This window comes from Nicotiana tabacum, chromosome 3, assembly GCF_000715075.1.
Source record: "Nicotiana tabacum cultivar K326 chromosome 3, ASM71507v2, whole genome shotgun sequence".
Classification (NCBI taxonomy): domain Eukaryota; kingdom Viridiplantae; phylum Streptophyta; class Magnoliopsida; order Solanales; family Solanaceae; genus Nicotiana; species Nicotiana tabacum.
Window position 1 is genome coordinate 86,488,585 of NC_134082.1, and position 19,911 is coordinate 86,508,495.

At 38.5% G+C, this 19,911-nt stretch overlaps 1 protein-coding gene and 1 long non-coding RNA gene across 2 annotated transcripts; one reads left to right on the forward strand and one right to left on the reverse strand.

The window, feature by feature from the left end:
• The first annotated feature begins 12,987 nt into the window (after window positions 1–12,987).
• On the forward strand, window positions 12,988–16,883 carry LOC107820798 (protein COBRA-like). The gene is made up of 6 exons (XM_075249605.1): window positions 12,988–13,280; window positions 14,305–14,384; window positions 14,716–15,172; window positions 15,308–15,467; window positions 15,572–15,852; window positions 16,137–16,883. The coding sequence occupies exons 1-6, from the start codon at window positions 13,193–13,195 to the stop codon at window positions 16,427–16,429; spliced, it is 1,359 nt and encodes a 452-aa protein (XP_075105706.1). The 5' UTR covers window positions 12,988–13,192; the 3' UTR covers window positions 16,430–16,883.
• A 1,195-nt stretch (window positions 16,884–18,078) lies between these two features.
• Window positions 18,079–19,102, reverse strand: LOC142179459 (uncharacterized). Its single transcript, XR_012707631.1, has 3 exons — window positions 18,962–19,102; window positions 18,803–18,874; window positions 18,079–18,217 (listed from the first exon to the last, which is right to left on the reverse strand). It is a non-coding gene; the product is annotated as an uncharacterized LOC142179459 (long non-coding RNA).
• Between the last annotated feature and the right edge of the window lie 809 nt (window positions 19,103–19,911).

A 19,911-nucleotide genomic window follows, 5' to 3' on the forward strand; every position in this document is an offset into this window, starting at 1 on the left:
TTTCGTTTGTTTTGGTGGTAGAATCCCGCCTGGAAAATAGAGGTTATTAAATTCAAGGTGATGAAGCCAGGCGCCCACCTGTATAACGAGAGGAATACTTTTCAGTCTTCACATTTCATGCTAGGCGCCCACCTGTATAACGAGAGGAATACATTCAGTCTTTACATTTCAAGCGTTGAAGTTGGGGGCGGAGAGAGCAGTATACACTCAATATACATTATGGATACACAGAATATACAAGGACAGAATTCATTTTTGAGAGAGTAAAAAAGATAGAAACAAATTTTCTGAAATATTGAGAGCGGAAGAACACCATAGAGAATCCAAATCTAGAAAGAAAAAAATAAAGAGAGATTTCCGCACTATTTGTCTTCTCCATTTTTACTAGTTTTCTCCGTGTTGTTGGGATTTCTGGACTGAGGTGTTGAAGCTACTGTGTTGGGCTTTCTGCTGCTGTATGTTGCTGTGTTACATACTACTTTGCTGATCTTCTTCTTCTTGTACTGTCATTTCCAGGTACACATTTGTACACTCTCGGCTTGAAGCGAAATGAAATATTAATCAGGCTTTGTTCCTGTTGAATCCCTCCTGTTTAGATTTGTGTTTGAATATAATTTTCCTTTCTTTGTATAAAAATGTAGTCGATTAATTAATGAGTAATGGGCTTGCATATGTATAACTTCTTCATCTAATAATTTTAGTTTAAATTAATCAAATACTAGTTAATTTGTTTTTGATATTATGGTGTGTCAATCTCATGTTCCAGTATTATTGAATAATAGAATATAGAATGAAAGCAATTTTTCTTTGTACAAACTCGATCGCAATTTTCCATTGACATTAGCCGTAACTAATAACTAATAAGTTGTTTTTTTTCAGCATGTAATTAATTGAGAAATTTTCTTTTATTTTTAGAGACAAACTTAATAGAAGAAATGTAGTCACTATAGGTTTATCTTTAAAAATAAGAATGAGATAAGTCTCGCCAAATAAAAATACAAAATTGTGGGGCCCTTAGTAAATATTTTCTTTATATTGCTTAGACTTCGGGATGGACCGTTTAGCAAAATTCCACGGCCCTACCCAAAGTAGATGATACGCTAGTCGCTTTAGGCGCGCCTTTAATAATTTAACCTTCTTAAACACGGGTGCACATTGATGTGACCCAAATCGAAATCTCAATAGAGTCAAAATGTGTCGACGACCACGGGTACATTGATTGTAACGCGGTTCGAGATATATTTTCACAACGTTGCAATTCCTTGTAAAAAATAATAATAACAATTATGAAAGCGGTAAAAAGTTAAAATTTGCACATAAGTTCATATTTGTATAAAATCAGATAATCAAGCCGAATATAACAGTTGAGCGACCATGCTAGAACCACGGAATTCGGGAATGCCTAACACCTTCTCCTGGGTTAACAGAATTCCTTATCCGGATTTCTGGTACATAGACTGTAATATGGAGTCATTCTTTTCCTCGATTCGGGATTAAAATTGGTGACTTGGGACACCCTAAATCTCCCAAGTGGCGACTCTGAAATAAATAAATAAATCCCGTTTCGATTGTCCTTTAATTGGAAAAAACTCCCTTGTACCCAATGTCACCTTTTATTTTTTTATTTTTTTGGTTTTGTTTTGTGTTGGACAAAAATGAAGAAGGGGTGTTAGGTTAATGGAGCGGACCGGGTCGACCCATTTTGAAGTGGACCGGGTCATGGGGAAAGTTGGGCAATTATTTGGGCCTGTGGTTTGAAATTGAAGAAGTGGCCCAATCCGATTTTTCTTTGTATTTTTGTTTTTTTTCTTCTTTTATTTTTCTAAAACTAAATTATAAAAGTACTTAAATTATTATTAAGAACTAAATTAAGTTATAAAAGTGCAAATTAACTTCCAATAACAATTAACGCACAATTAAGTAATAATTAAGCATAAAATTATTCATTTGGACATTAAATGCTAAAAATGCAAAAGATGCCTATTTTTTTAATTTTTAATTTTTGTAAACAAATTTAATTACTAACAATTGTAGAATTAAATCCTACATGCAAAATGCGACATATTTTGTAATTTTTATTAATTTAACAAATAAACAAGCACAGACAAATACAAATAATTATCCAAAAATATCACAAAATCTCACAAAATTGCACACCAAGAAAAATCATTTTATTTGAATTTTTTGGGAGTGATTCTCATATAGGGCAAAAATCACGTGCTTACAGCTGCCCCTCTTTGCTCGAAGTCACGAAGGGTTTTCGCGCAAAGATGAAGCGAGCGATTTTTGCCCATCCGAGTACTCCGTGTGAAGCATTTTTTTTTTTTGAAAAAGATTTGACCGAACCTTTGCTTCAATGGTTTCCTACATATCCTGGGCTAAACAGGAATTAGGTCAATGTAGTTCGGGAAGTTTTGGTAGCTGGGACTACCGTGAGACTGCAATGTTACTGCTGTTGCATGCTGTTATCATTGCTTACCAATCTCCTTGTTACACCGTGTTTAAAAGAAAACAAGAAGCTAGGCTAGACTAAAATTTGTTCTTGTTGCCTTGCTTTCTTGTCGGCTTGTGTTTCCTCCGGTGCTTTTCTTCAGATGCTTTTCTTCCTTTTGACACATGCACTTGAGTTTGTGCTGGGACCTCTTATTGCATCCTTTTGCTTCCCGGTGCTGGGGATTTTTATTGTTTCCTGCTGGGGATTCCTGTTGTAACCCTCTGTTTTATTGTCCTCTGACTTGATCTTGAAATGTGTGCCTCTGTTGTATGGGCGGGCTCCCAACTTCAATACTTGAAAATTAATGCTGAAATGTATGCCTCTGTTATCTGGGCGGGCTCCCAACTTCAACGCTTGAAATGTAAAGATTGAATGTATTCCTCTCGTTATACAGGTGGGCGCCTGGCATGAAATGTGAAGACTGAAAAGTATTCCTCTCGTTATACAGATGGGCGCCTGGCTTCATCATCTTGAATTTAACAACCTCTATTTTCCAGGCGGGATCCTACCACCAAAACAAACAAAACAAACGAAAATTTCCTAACCTCAGTTTGCACTGGGAAGATTTGTGAGTCGTTAGCAAAATTGTAACCTATTTATACTACTGATGCAATGATGAGAGTAAACTAAAGACTAGATTAGGATGTGCACCTCCTACGAGTAAAACCAAAAACTCTTGCTAGCAAATGTGTCTGCTAAAGTAAAAACCTCGATGACTCAAACTAGAAAGTGCTTCTTCTATGGTTGAATCGGAATGAACTAAACTAGGAAGTGCGTCTCCTTGGGGTGAAAACTTCAGTGACTAGAACTAGGAAGTGCGTCTCCTATGAATAAAATCTCGATTTTAGGAAGTGCGTCTCCTAAAAAACTTGAAAGACCTTGATTAGGAAGTGCGTCTCCTACAGGTAAAAGTTCAATAAACTAGACTAGGAAGTGCGTCTCCTATGGTCGAACTTAAAATGAATCAAACTAGGAGGTGTATCTCCTAAGGGTGAAATCTCAATTCCGGAAGTGCGTCTCCTAAAATAAAATATAATCTGAAAAAGCCAAACTAGGAAGTGCGTCTCCTATAAATGGACTATCAATATTAGGAAGTGTGCCTCTTATGGGTAAAATCTCAATGACTCAAACTAGGAAATGCGTCTCCTACGAATGAAATCTTAAATGAACCAGACTAGGAAGTGCGTCTCCTAAAGCAAAAGTATAACCTGAGCGAACCAGACTAGGAAGTGCGTCTCCTAATAATGAAAACTTAATTCAGGAAGTGCGTTTCCTATGCATGAAATTAAACTTAGGAAGTGCGTCTCCTAGGGGTAAAATAGTCTTAGGAAGTGCGTCTCCTATGGGTGAAACCTTAATGATTTTGAACTAGGAAGTGCGTCTCCTATGAATGAAAATAATTTAGGAAGTGCGTCTCCTATGCGTGAAATCTTAATTTAGGAAGTGCGTCTCCTATGGGGTAAAAGTAAACTTAGGAAGTGCGTCTCCTATGGGGTAAAAGTAAACTTAGGAAGTGCGTCTCCTATGGGGAAAACTAAACTTAAGGAAGTGCGTCTCCTATTGGGTACAATAACTTTAAGAAGTGCATCTCCTATTGGGAAAAACTAAACTTAGGAAGTGCGTCTCCTATTGGTAAAATTATTCTTAGGAAGTGCGTCTCCTATTGGTAAAACTTACTTAGGACGTGCGTCTCCTCTTGGTGAAACTAACTTAGGAAGTGCGTCTCCTCTTAGTGAAACTTACTTAGGATGTGCGTCTCCTCTTGGTGAAGCTAACTTAGGAAGTGCGTCTCCTGTTGGTGAAACTTACTTAGGATGTGCGTCTCCTGTTGGTGAAACTAACTTAGGATGTGCGTCTCCTGTTGGTGAAACTTAACTTAGGATGTGCGTCTCCTGTTGGTGAAACTTACTTAGGATGTGCGTCTCCTGTTGGTGAAACTAACTTAGGATGTGCGTCTCCTCTTGGTGAAACTTAACTTAGGATGTGCGTCTCCTGTTGGTGAAACTAACTTAGGAAGTGCGTCTCCTGTTGGTGACGAGTGTCAAGAGGGATATCCTTGCCAAAACCAAGGTTATAAACCTCAAGGCCAAGGCCCATGAACAGAGCAAGGAGAGCAGTGAGCATGATTTGGCGAAATCCATACTAGACTAAAAGGTCGGGGAAATGCCAGTTTCCGAGCTATGCCACAAAAGAAGAGGGATATCCCCAGCAGAAAGGGATTATCCCCAGCAAATAATATCATCCCCAACAAGTTGTGCAACGCAGAGCAAGGAAGGAAAAAGGGAAAACCATCCCAGCAGGAGTATCACAACCAACCACCATGTTTTAAACTAACAAATTCTGTTTGATTTGAAGCAGGTAAAGGAAATGGCATTGAGGCCAGAAATGCATGCCACAAGGGATATTATCAAACTGGGGCAGAAAATTTTCCTTCCATTTAGAAGATTTTCTGGAAGTCAGGTACCCATTCGGGGAAGAATAAAGATAACGCCAGTCTCAAGGGAAGTGGTCTTTAAACCAATGTTGCCCCCAACATAATAAGTTTCAATGGAAGAAGTCGTTCCCCAGAAAATATGAAACTTGAGCTTAGAAAAAGCAAGAGGCCAGCATCATTCCCAACAGCCTTCCGAAGAGTGAAGCACTAGTTCTGAAGGAATCAGAATTCCCCAGCAGTGTTATCCTCAACAGCGCTATCCCCAGCTGATAACATTTTATCCCCCAACAGGTAAGTAAATAATTTCTCAGCAGTGTTATCCCCAACAAGTTTTCGAGGTAAGACATTTTTCAAGTTTTTTTTCTTTGGGTTCATCCGCCCTCGAATAGGATATGTCGGGTTCATCCGCCCTCGAAAAGGATATTTCGGGTTCATCCGCCCTTGAATAGGATATGTCGGGTTCATCCGCCCTCGAACAGGATATGTCGGGTTCATCCGCCCTCGAACAGGATATGTCGGGTTCATCCGCCCCAGTTTCTTGCTTGGGGATTTTTTAATTGATTGATCTTTTTTTCATTTTTCAAAATTATGACCGAGCCGTGAAGCGCCTACGTATCCTCTTTGAGGAATCAGTAAAGTAGTATGTAACCTATTTGAGGGCGGATGAACCCAAACTATCTTATTTAGAGACAAACTTAATAGAACAAATGTAGTCACTATAGGTTTATCTTTAAAAATAAGAATGAGATGAGCCTCGCCAAATAAAAATACAAAATTGCGGGGCCCTCAGTAAATGTTTGCTTTATATTGCTTAGACTTCGGGATGGACCGTTTAGCAAAATTCCACGGCCCTACCCAAAGTAGATGATACGCTAGTCGCTTTAGGCGCGCCTTTAATAATTTAATTTTCTTAAACTCGGGTGCACATTGATGTGACCTAAATCCAAATCTCAACGGAGTCAAAGTGTGTCGACGACCACGGGTACATTGATTGTAACGCGATTCGAGATACATTTTCACAACGTTGCAATTCCTTGTAAAAAATAATAATAATAATTATGAAAGCGGTAAAAAGTTAAAATTTGCACATAAGTTCATATTTGTATTAAATCAGATAATCAAGCCAAATAAGACAGTTGAGCGACCGTGCTAGAACCACGGAACTCGGGAATGCCTAACACCTTCTCCCGGGTTAACAGAATTCCTTATCCGGATTTCTGGTGCGCAGACTGTAATATGGAGTATTCTTTTCCTCGATTCGGGATTAAAATTGGTGACTTGGGACACCCTAAATCTCCCAAGTGGCGACTCTGAAATAAATAAACAAATCCCGTTTCGATTGTCCTTTAATTGGAAAAAACTCCCTTGTACCCTCTCGGGTACGGAAAAAGGAGGTGTGACACCATCGACGAAAATATAAGTTCAACTTCGTTCGAATCACGATGGGATTCTACTTCGACGACAACTCGAAGCAACATCCCAATGACCAAGGCCATCGACAAAAATATAAGGATTCAAACTACGACGTGATTCTACTTCGACGACAGCTTGAAGTAACATTCCAATGGCCAAGGCCATCGACGAAAATATAAGTTCGACCTCGTTCGAACCACGATGGGATTCTACTTCGACGACAGCTCGAAGCAACATCCCAATGGCCAAGGCCATCGACGAAAATATAAGTTCGACCTCGTTCGAACTACGATGGGATTCTACTTCGACGACAGCTCGAAGCAACATCCCAATGGCCAAGTCCATCGACGAAAATATAAGTTCGATCTCGTTCGAACTACGACGGGATTCTACTTCAACGACAGTTCGAAGCAACATCCCAATGGCCAAGTCCATCGACGAAAATATAAGTTCGATCTCATTCGAACTACGACGGGATTCTACTTCGATGACAGTTCGAAGCAACATCCTGATAGCCAAGGGCGTCAATGATACCATGGGTTTGATAAATGCAAGAAAGAACAAGGCGACAAAGTAAATTTTACATTATAGCAAAATGTTATTTACACTTACAAACGGGTTCAAGTATGCCCCGTGCAAAAACCCCTAAACAAAAACAAGTACCAAAAAAAGGGGGGAGACTACACATCGTCCCCAGCGGGGTAAGCATCTTCCTACCACGAATCTGAAGAAAGGCGGTTTGCATCATCAGAGTTGATATCATCCCCGTCAGGTGTGAGGGGGTCGTACCTGCATGCCTCACGACTGCACGAGCTTCGGCGTGCACAGCATGAACCTCTGCCTAAGTAGCCCTTCCCTCGGCGTAGAAAGCCTTATACACATCAAGCCTAATCTTCGCATAGACCCACAACTCGTATAAATAATGGGGCACAACCAGATCGGCTGAGGCACGAGACGTAGAAGGCTTAGAATGTCGGATCGCATCCTCTGCCCTTAGCGAGGCCATTTGTTCGTTTAGTGCAGCCAGCTCTTCCTCCAACTCTTTGACACGCCCTTCGAGCCCTGCAACCCGACGACCAGAGGCTTCCTTCTCCTCAGTCAACTTCGTCCTGGAAATGCGGAGGCATCTTCCAAAGATACCGACTCAAAAATAGTCGCCGTCAGCTTATCAGAGCTAACACGCAGCTCGCCCTTAAGGACCTCAATCTCCACTGCCTTAGTACTCAACTCAGCGGTCAAGTCAGCCACCATCGCCTGTAGGTCGGCATTCTCGGCCGTCACCCCCTGATCAACTCGAGCTCATCCTCCTTCGCCTTAAGGAAGGCCTCATGCTCACTATTACGGGTGACAACCTTCACGAGCTCCTCGTCCCTCTCCCTCAACTCCGCTACCTTGCGCTCCAACTGGTCCTCCCGCTACTTGAGCCCGTCACGAAATACCTGAAACTCAAGGTCCTGATGATAAATGTCAGCCATCGCCCAATGCTTAGCATGATACTGCTGATACTTGGACGACATATTCTCATAAAGGCCCATCCTTTTTCTTTCTCGACGCTCTCTCTCAACCTCCAGGACGAGGGTCTGACAAAAAGAGAAGGGCAGAAGTTAGAAACAAAATACAAAACGACGATTACCGCACCAACCAACGACGAAAAAAGAAGGAAAGACACCTACCTGCAGGGCCATACTAGCGACCTTCTGAGATAACTCCACGTCGCTCATCGCCCTAAGCATCTCGCTTTCAAGAGCGGCACATAGAAGAGCTAGAGCCGACGCCACCTGCTCGTTGTTCAATAGCACGTTGTAGTTCCCCGAAACGACCACATGATGGTCGGATCCGTCCATCCTGACCTCCACATGAGTATGGCGACCCACAAATTCATTAACATCCTCTGGGTCGATATCCGAACCTGAGTCGCCACCCTCAACACGATGCCCTCCAACGTTGGACGAATGCACCACCCTCAACAGAGCGCACTAAACCAGCTCCTGGGCCAACTCCTTCCACTTGGGTAGACCTCTCTGACAAAATGGCATCAGCCATGAGTACGGGCACATAGGCTGTCCGGGATGACCTGCTTCCATCAGCGTCCGTAGCCATGCCCTTCCCCAGCTCTAGCATCCTCCTTTTCCTCGACAATGGCTCATCCCCGTTAGAGGATTCATCCAAAGGATATGAGGCCGGTACCGAAGAAGCCTCTTCCCTCGCAGCCACGACTCAAGACGGATCTCCTAATTGAATAGGTTGAGGACGACCCTCTTGGACAGACTCACTCAAGACAAACTACGTATCTGTAGTAGCAACGGCTTGTCGAAAGGCGGGGACTGGTGACCTCCGCCTGGAAGCTCCTCGACCTATCATCACAAAGGGTCATACCATTAAGTAAGGTCGCATGGCCAACGAAGTAGTAAGTAAGACATTTACCTGAGGAAACTTTAGGGCTATAACGCTGCACAAAGGCGGGCCAAGTTTGAGTTTCTACTGCATGAGGCAATAGGCGGGCTACCCAATCTCTGATACCCGCAATGGGGCGAGGTGGATGGCCCATAGCTGCAAAACGGCAAGCGAATAAACTTTACAGTGAATACAGAAAAAAAGGGGAACATAACGAATGATGGCACTCACGAGCCCTGTTCCACTGCTCCGGAATCTGGCGGAGTCAGAAACAATGTGCTCAGTCTTGACAAATAAGTACTTGTGCCAAAACTTGCGGCTCGCCCGGTCAACCGTCCCTACCACCAGCCCTTTCGTGCCACGAAGCCTCAAATGCACCATAGTACCCCTGAGGAAGCCAGGCGTGAACAAGTGCAAAAGGTGGTGGACAAAAACGCTACACTCCGCCAACTCTGCATACTTGGTCAACATCAGAAGCACCTTGAGCGTGTATGGCGAAAGTTGTGCTGGGCAAACTTGGTAAAACCTGCAGAATTCTTCCGCTAAGGGGAAGAGAGGAAGGGTATAGCCGATCATAAAAAGATACTCATAGAAAGCGCAATACCCAGGTTTGTGGACGTCCACATAATCTCTCCCTGCTGGAACCATTTCTATATGAGCAGGAATGCAATACTTTACACGAAGGGCATCGATATGGACCTGCTCCGTCTCAGAAAATACGGGGTTCGGGGTAGGAGGTGGATCTTTGAGGAAGTCACTCTAGGATAAGGGGTGCCTCGGTAGTAGCTCCTCCACCATAGGAGGGTTGTCACTCTCTTTTACCACCACATCTCCGCTATCAGAAGGAGGCACCGTGGATGACGGGGTGGCTTCAGGAACCTCTTCACGAGAGCGATGAGACCTTGGCAAAATATCGCTTAAAAGAATATCAACACGAAAGGAGGAAGGAAGAAAAAGCCTCGGGTGAAGAACGAAAGAAGAACAGAAGAATATGAGAACAAGTGAGGAAGAATGAAAGGGGTCTTCAAGAGAGGAATGGCTAAAGTTTTTCAAAAATCAAACCCTTCACCTATTCATAGGACTGGGTGGCGCCAGAATCGAGGCGACAGGTCTTAAAGCAGCGCAAGAATCGAAGCACCAAGCCGTCGGTCCCTGCCTCGAAAACCTGCATAATGATGACACACGTAAATCTGACATCACTTCCCGGAAAAGTGTACCACACGATGTTTCGCCGAGCATGATGACCATCTCCCATTGGCCACGTCGTAACGTTCCCACATGTCAAATTTCTCCAAAAGAACGCATGAAGTCTGCTCATCGAGGACGCGACCGGTCGCGACCCCGACAAGCGGAGGGACTGACTGTATTGGTCCAAATTTGACCAACCACGACCTATGACGAGTACGACAAATGACCGGATACCTTCAAATCGGCGTCCCGAGGAAGGCGACCCTAGGGAGAAAGAAGAGACTGTACGACCCTTGTTGTAGTGTACGCCCATTAGGGGACATTAAAAATATTCCGCCGAATATTCCTTGTATTTTGTTTCTTACAATTCGGAAGGGTTTCTCTCTAATATATAAGGGAGACAAAAAACCTTGGAAGGGTCAGTGATACTCTGGGAAACTTACTAATCTTGAATAAAAAGAAACTTTGCAACTCTCTTCTCTTTACCTATTATTATTGTAGAGATTATTATCTTCAGCTACGATTTACCCCTTCATCTTTGATTGATTTGTTTCAAAAAGGTTTTAATATCTTTTGAGTAAACAAGGGAAAAAACATACTTCAAGGATGACAATATTTTTGCCAAGAAAAGATAAAACAATTTTTGCATAATGATTTTCTAAAACAATGCTTTAGTACCTTACTTTAATTGGCACACTGATGAATCTTAAGTAGGACGCCACATGATTTGGTATAGTATTTAATTTGTTTCTTTGTTCATTGTCGCGTGGCCTTTGTGCTCACACCGACACTCGCAAATACGCCATTTTCTTTAGTCCACAAACTTATTGAAACAAAAAAAAAAAAAAAAGTAAAAAGAAACCAAACGGAACGACAAGAAGGGTGTGACCTAGTGCAATGAAATGTATTGAGAATTATAATATTTCAGGTTTAATTTTAGCGGAGGCAAAAAAATTATCAGGTGATTTTTTTTTATTCGTTCAAATTTTAAAGAACAAAGCTACCCAATAATATTATACAGATGAAAAATAATAAATACCCGTAAAATTAATAGTGGGACCCATAAACAAATCAGATACACTTTGGTTATAAAAAAATAGAACGCCTAGACACTAAAGTCGTCAGCTCCATCTTGGTTAGTTGGGTTGTCTTTCTCTTTCCTTCTACCCCACTTCCACCGTCGGCAGCTGTTAAGAGACAATTCTTCTACGGCTACAGCTCTTTTTCTGTCTTTTTTAATTACTACTCCGACGACTACTATTATCTAAAGAATTTAATTTATATGTTTTCATTTGTAAAATATTTTTATATCATTAATTTAGTTGAAACTTTTAGAATATCTATTTCCAGAAATTAATTTACTATTATTATAATTTAACTGGTTATATATATATATATATATAAAACATATATAAAAAACATGTTCTCAATCTATTGTTAGGATACAATATAAGACCTCCATCAAAAGAATATGTAATAGAAGACTAGATGTAAATTAAACTCATTATGTATTCTTCACTTTATCGTTAGGCTATTAGAAACCGTTATCTATAGTCTATTTAAAAATTAAACTCTTTATGTAAACGTTTATTTCAAATATTTCGTACTCCATCAGGCTAAAGAAGTTTTAGATATTTAACTGTTATTTCCATATGTATTAAGTAGAAGATTCTTTTCTTTACGGGTTAAAAAGTCCTTGTATTGCCACAGACGCTTCACACTCCTCCTATTTGCTTGCAAATTACCAGCCATAGCAACGAATTGAAAAGACGGGCGACTCTTTAATTTTTGAACACAATTGCATTCTTTATATGAATACATTGGCAATTAAGACAGATAGAGATTTCGTTGATAGCTGCAAAATTTAACCATTGAAGATGACACTTTGTTTACTTTCCGATTTTTATGTTCTTTATTGAATTCTACAGGACTGTTATTTTTAGGTATAAACATTCATACACTTCAATTTGATAGAAAGTTCTTTTTTTTTTCTTTCCTAAACAGTGGCGGCTCGGCCCCCATAAAATTAATGCCCCAAATTTACTCAAATTATATATAATGTAAATAATTATGTATTTATTATTAGTGATAAATAAATTAGTTTTAATCATTTGTTGTCAATTTTTAAAGTTTATACTAAAAAGTGTAGATTATTAATTTGCATTTTTTTCGTATTTTTTATTATTCTTTTTTGTTACCTCACGCATGGTGGATGTGCTCAACTTCTTAATTTGTCTAACGCACTTCAACTTGAATCAATTTTATTTATAACTATGATTTTGTAGAATCTTCTTCTATTCTTTAAGTGCTTTTTAGACAATTTTTCAATCTTAAGCTAATAAAATTATCAAAGAATTAGATATGAAAAAGCATTTCTTAACCTCGAATATTTTTTGAGGCCTCCTTTTAAATTTTCTCTTTACGTCACATGTAGTATTGTGCCGCCTCTGTTCCTAAACTAACATAATTACAAAAAATGAGAACACTCAAAACTATAGTACTACTATCATTTATAGTTATAATTTGCAAGTACACTTTTGGTTCCAATATCCGATTGGGGCTTTGTTTTACTCTATTCAGTTTTAAATAAAGTAGCTTATTGAAGTATTTTTTTCACCTTTTATTTAAGGAATTATACCCTCAGGGTCCATTTAGTTTTTTCTTTTGTAAGAAAAAAGAATATCGAATAACACACGCAGACATTATGTCTCTAATTATCATTTTAAGAAGACCCTCAAAGTTTTAATAAGCCTGTCTTATCTTAAAGGGGCATCGCTTCATTGAGTAAAAGTAAATTCTTTTAATAAAAATAATACTATTACATAATATAATGTACATAGTAAGAATTCTTATTTAATTTTAAATTTTAAGTTTTTATTTAAAACCTAATATTTTTATATATACTTACTAATATGTAAAGTCAATTTTAACTTTATTACTACTACTATTTACTTTATAATCATTTTCGATAATTCAGTAATGGAAACTTACATTTAATAAGAGCAAATAAGTAATTTTGGATGAAAACAACATACACAATAAAAAGCTTTATTACAGCGGCCAGTGGGTGGTTATTGTCTAAAAAGACATTATTAAAGTCCACTCTCAATAGACTAACTTGCCATGTGAGCTCAGTTCCAGCTGCCACTCACCGCCAAGATTTTTCTCCTCTCTTTTAGCCCATTTTCAGTAGCATTTTAGCAGATCTTAAGCAGAGAGTGTCCCAAAAGAAAAAGCACAAGAAAATCTATAGCAGCTACAAGGGGCTTATGGAGTTCTTCAGATCTTTTCCTAGATTTACTACTACTGCAGTATTATTAATCTTCTTGCTGTCTTGCTTCAGCTTTTCATCGACAGGTTTGCTCATGACTTTATACCCTTTTTTTTTTGCAATCCATTTAATTTTTTGTGAAATGGGTTTTAATTAGTTCTTGATTTGCTTGTTTGGATTTGAAGTATTCGGTAATACTGAGAGTTCTTGATGGCATTTCTTGGAGGATTAGAATTTTTTTTGTGATTTTTAACATCAAGATTTGATTTTTATGTCAAATCACATATCATGTTTGATTTTAATGTCACATTACATCTAATTTCTATTGTTGGGATTAATGAACTGAAATCATACTGGACCAAAGATTGATCTGCTTCTTGCCAAACTAAATCCAGAGGAGTAAACTATATCGGGTCTTGATTTGGGCAAATTGAACCTAAATGTTAGATCTTTAATGTTTTCTACTGATTAATTCCTCCCCATCCCCCAAGAGAGGGAGCGAGCATCTAAAGATACACCGGTAGGTAGTGATAAATCTCACTGAAAAGGATTTCAGATCAATCTCATTTTTCCTTTCACTTGGGTTTTACTCTAATTTATGCTTCACAATTATATAGGAAGCTAAAAGTATTCTTATCTTTAGTCAATGTGCTATCCTAATTGAATTCTCTGCATTCTCCTAAAGACAAGATCAAAGAAGATCGTAACAGTTTGGCTCCGTGCCTGTACTAGATATATGTCAACTATGATCGCTGGTCAAATACGAGCCCTGGAAAACATTTGGAAATGATGGATCCAGTCCAAACTATATTCTTCTATCGGAGAATCCATTTTGTTGCAATTGATGTTCTGATGTTAGAATTTAGGGGTTACATTCTCACAACTTGCATTTTACCACGTTGGTTAGGATTTTAAAGTTTGAACTGAATATACAACCATATTCAACTTGTTACATAGTCTACAGAAAGTTGAACTCCTTAAAAATTTCTCATTTTCTATGTTGTTGAATCAGATATGGGATTCATTTCACCCTTTTCTACTACATCAGGGTAAAGATCTGTTGTTTTTCACATTTTTCACATTATAATTTTGTTTCTGGTTTTCTTCTAGATGCCTTCGATGCACTTGATCCCAATGGCAACATCACAATAAAATGGGATGTCATCAGCTGGACGCCGGATGGATATGTTGTAAGTAGCACTCTCTTTCTCTCTCTCTCTTCCCCTCCCTTTGTTTTTTGAAAACCATTTTGGACTAAAACCAGTCTGCATCTGTTGCACTGCAGTTTCTGAGTTTGTTTAAGAATTGCCTTTCCACACATTAGTTGTTTCCAGTGTTATTGCGTGTAGTGCATAGAAAAAAGTTTTTTAAGTTCTTTAGCAAACTGTTTTATTCTTTAGTCTTTAGGTTTCAGTGTCATGTTCTATATATGCTTTAGTCTGCATTTACCTCTACTTCTTCTTGTTGGAGTAGTATTGAACAAATTGGAAGTTTCTGATCATTATCATTGGCAACGGACAGGCTGTTGTGACTATGTTCAACTTCCAGCAATATAGACATATTCAAGCACCAGGCTGGACTCTGGGATGGACATGGGCGAAGAAGGAAGTAATATGGAACATGATGGGAGCTCAAACAACAGAGCAAGGAGATTGTTCGAAATTTAAAGGAAACATTCCCCATTGTTGCAAGAAGGATCCAACCGTTGTTGACTTACTGCCCGGAACTCCTTACAACCAGCAGATTGCAAATTGCTGCAAGGGAGGAGTGATCAACTCATGGGGCCAAGATACTGCAACTGCTGTTAGCTCATTCCAAGTCAGTGTTGGTGCTGCCGGAACAACCAATAAAACAGTTAGAGTTCCTAAGAACTTCACCTTAAAGGCACCTGGGCCTGGTTATACTTGTGGACCCGCTAAAATTGTTAAACCCACTAAGTTCGTTACTCAAGATGGGAGACGAGTAACACAAGCCATGAGTAAGTTAATTGTTGAGATATCTCCTTTGTCCATGAAAAAAATGAGAATTCTGGAATTCCTCTTTTAAGTCTGTTATTTCTCCTTATAATTGCCATTGAAGATTAATTTCTAACTATTTATATTGTTAATGACAGTGACTTGGAATGTCACGTGCACATACTCACAGTTCCTAGCTCAAAAAACTCCCACATGCTGCGTCTCTATCTCATCCTTCTACAATGACACAATTGTACCGTGTCCAACATGCACTTGTGGCTGCCAGAAGAATGGCACTCAGCATGGAAATTGTGTAGAGTAAGTCCTGCAAAAACATGCTTTATTTTTTCCTCCATTTTTTTTATCACTTCTAAAAGCTTTGGTTATTTACTTCCTGCTCCTTTTTCATTTGCTCCACGCAGTCAAGACGAACCGCACTTAGCTTCAGTTGTTTCAGACCATGGAAAGAAGAATACTTATGCTCCTTTGGTTCAGTGCACAAATCATATGTGCCCTATTAGAATTCATTGGCATGTGAAACTCAACTACAAGGAGTATTGGCGAGTGAAGGTCACTATAACTAACTTCAATTACAATATGAATTATACACAATGGAACTTAGTTGTCCAGCATCCCAACTTTGACAACCTGACTCAGTTATTCAGCTTCAATTACAAGTCACTAACACCTTATGGAGCAATAAGTAAGTTCTCTTTCTATTGTTATACAACTATACAAGCTCTCATAACCAGTTGCTACTGTTTCATTCGTGATCCAAAGAGCTAGCTGCTAATACTTTAGTGTTAAAGACATTAGATGGATTTCCAAAAGTATCTTTTCCCTACTTTTAAAGAAGAATTTCATTTCAGAATCTTGTGTCATGTTTTTGGTTGGCAATACTATGCTATTGAAGATATTTACCTAGATTGCCCTATCAATTGAGAGATTGGAGGATATGGCTAATCTCCTGGGCCTTTTTTTTTACAGATGACACTGCCATGTTATGGGGTATGAAATTCTACAACGATCTGCTCATGCAAGCGGGTCCTTTAGGAAATGTCCAGTCAGAGCTTCTATTCCGCAAGGATTTATCGACTTTTACTTTTGACAAGGGGTGGGCTTTTCCCCGCAGAGTTTATTTCAATGGTGATAACTGTGTCATGCCGCCTCCTGATTCATATCCATATATGCCAAATGCTGGTACCCTATGGAAGGTTTCTTCACTAAAGTTAGTGGTGACGCTGATGCTCTCTACAGCCTTCTTCTTTGCATTTATTTAGAAGCCTCTCGTTTGGATAAATGCCAAGTGTCTGTCTCAGTAAGTTATCTTTGGATTGATTCACTCCCACTGCTGATAGAACTGATTGGAGTATTGCCTGAGCAGTGACGCCGACCATTCTTATGGATTCGGGTAATACTTGTTCGAGGCAAATATTAGTTTCATCTGCATACTCGTAAGGGCTGGTGGAATGGCTGCCATAATTTTCCTTCAGGAGTTGTATCCAATGTGTTTCTACTGTGGTGTATTCATTTTTGTTATGTAGATTTCTCAAATTCATAGTGATCTCAGATTTGTATGAGAATAAAGACCATTTACAAACAGATAGAGTTAAATTATTTGATATTCTTTAGTGCTCTATTTTTCTGTACCATCACCATGTAACCACTTTCTACATTGTAAAAAAGATTATGTGTTTTTCTAGCGTTTATAGTACATTCGATAATTCCTGTCCTTACCTTGCACCTTGTTCTATTCTATGAAATGTTTGCTTCTTTAGAGCAATTTCTAGCATTTTGCTAGCTCAACAGTGACATGAATGAGGTTTACTACTTGCTCATGTCCATATTGTCAATGTTGGAAAAAGTAAACCAGATTCATCCGATTTACCTAGTTCATGTATTAGGACATTAGCTAAGATGCACCTTTTGAAGACATGTTTCCCAGTATGTATCAGATTGCTCTAAGCATAGACTCCACTGTCTCTCAAAATAGAGAAAATGGCACTTGGTGCCCACATTTCAGAAGAAATTTGCAGGATTGAGAGGTCAACAGACTACTCACAATGTTAAGCTCCCTAGAAGGTCATAACACCGATGATCAACAGCCTGACAATTTTTTTTGGGGAAACTCTAAGAGGCAAGTACACAGTCAAAGAAGGCTACATTCACTTCTGTGATCAGAATGCAATATAGATAACTGGCCATGGAAACACATCTGGAGAACTAAAGTGCCTACCAACGTGACTTGCTTCACATGGTTGTCTCTAAATGGGGCCTATCTCACTCAAGATAACTTAATCAAGAGTAACATTACACTAGTTAACAGATGCTACATGTACCAACAACGGTCAGAAAATGTAAACCACCCATTCCTCCACTGCTCAGTTGCAAAAGAAATCTGGAACTTCTTCTACACTACTTTTGGTCTCAGATGGATTATGCCACAATCAATAAAGCAAGCTTTTGAAAGTTGGTATTTTTGGAGAGTTGACAAATCCATCAAATAAATCAGGAAAATGGTGCCAGCAGTAATTTTTTGGTGTATTTGGAAAGAAAGGAACCGAAGGTGTTTTGATGGCATTTCAACTCCACTCTACTCTCTCAAGGCTGCATGTTTAGTTAATCTGTTTAGTTGGAACTATCTCACCTTTGTTAACAGTGCTGATAGTTTTGTGGATTTTATTAGCTCCACGATAGTAGCATAGGCTTTTGTAATGGAGCTACGTATCCTATCTCTTTTGTACTCTTTGCATCTTCTTGATGCTCTTTAATGAATCTAATTTACTTTATCAAAAAAAAAAAAAAAAAAAAAACTGAGATGCATGTATGATTTTATCTTTGTGTTCGTGTGTGGTAAGAGGATAGAAATACGATCTATCTTTGTGCTCTTTCAATGCCATGACAAATAGAGACTACCTTTGATGCATTTGTTTTTCTTCTCACAAACTGCAAGCACAGGATGGACAAGGGGTGATGTTTCATTATAGAATACTTGAGAGAGACAGGCGCATAGTTCGGAGTTTTTGGGCTAGAGGCTGGGAATATGGTGCATGTTACATTTCATGTCACTGCAAAAGGATCAAAGTATTAGTTGCTCACAAACAAATGTCTTTCAACACAAAAATCTTATGACTTTGACATGATTTTTTCCTGGAGTTACTGGTTTTGGAAAAGTTTCAATTTCTGGTGAAGCGTAAAGAGAATGATTTACAAAACAGAACATTAAAACCAGGACCAAAGATGAGAAAGGACGTAAGATATGCTTCAGGGAGTTGAAAATAAGCATAGATTCAAAGATTCTGCAAATATCAAGTTTAATTAGGATACATTATGGGAAAATCAAATTTCATAGAAGAGAAGCAAATGAAAGGCTTTTATAAACGTTCTCGTAGAACCGAGAATGAAGTTTTCATTTTATACATGCCAGATCATGAATTAGTAACTGCTTCAATTTTTTTGGTATCAATAGTGAGCAAGAGTTATCAATAAGAAGAACCCGAGTCAAGTAATCAACTGCATGTTATATAAAATTCCTATGTCATCTTCCATAGAGAAAACAATACTTAATTAGTTTGCTCTAGGACCATATAATGTCCGAGACACTACATTCAATTGGAAAATTAACCAAAAAGGAGTTGGTAATTGAAACTTACAACAAGCCATATAGTGTACAAGACATTCCACATCTCATTTACTGGTGATATATCCATTGGGAACCAAGGCAGCTGCATAACACAAATATTTGTTTGAGAAAAACAAAACAAGCAAAAAGAATGAATAAAAATTCAGTGTATGAAACTGAAAAACTTCACCGGCATAAGACAAGAGCTCAGTGGCGTGCTCAATTTTCTTATACATTTGGTTTAGATGATCATCACATACATGTATAGTCATAAAACTGGTTCACAACTTTAAAGATAGGTAGAATTAATAAGATGATATACTGCCCAAAGCTAACAGAGTTTTCTTCAAAAAGAATGAAATATGTCAGGTGGTAGCAATTTGGAATTATGAGTGAGAAATATGGGGTTGCTTCTTACCAATTGGTTGTTGGTAGCAAAAAGAGGAAGAGAAGGGGTTCATACTTCATTGTCATTTTATTTCTCTCTTTCTTATATTGGCTCTCTTTTATATTACTCTTGGCCTTTCTGAATCTTGAAGCAAGTATTCCTTGAGAATTGAGTGTCACATTTCAACAGCCATCCTCATGTTGAAACAATATTAACATTAGACAGAATATGGGGGCCCTTTCAAATTAACTAAATGTCTTAGGGAGTGTGACAGGTTTAAAATTTAGATGTTGTGCGAATTGAGAGAGCATGTTCTGAAAATGAAATATATATCTAATTGTATTATAATTACTAGTTTTTGGGCACGCACATTGCGCGTGATTCCATATAAATAATTTTTTTTTTTGCATATTACAAAAAAATTACTTTAAAATGTTTTTAGTTGCAAAATAAAAATTAAAAGGAAAAATATATTTTTCATTTATTGAAAATGATGAACAATTCCTATTTCAGACCTTTTATGACCGTTATACTTTGAGAAAAAAATAAACTTGAATATTACAAGCCTATATAATTTTAGAAATATAGAAATAATAATATCTATAGGAACTTTTTAATATCATTTTTATAAGTGTCGTTTACATATGGGTAAGGAAACCTTTTAAAAGCTATCAAAGTAATTGGTTGATGCTGGTATTCGAAAAAGAATAGAAAAAAAAAACATAGAAATTACATACTGTAACAGCCTTGTG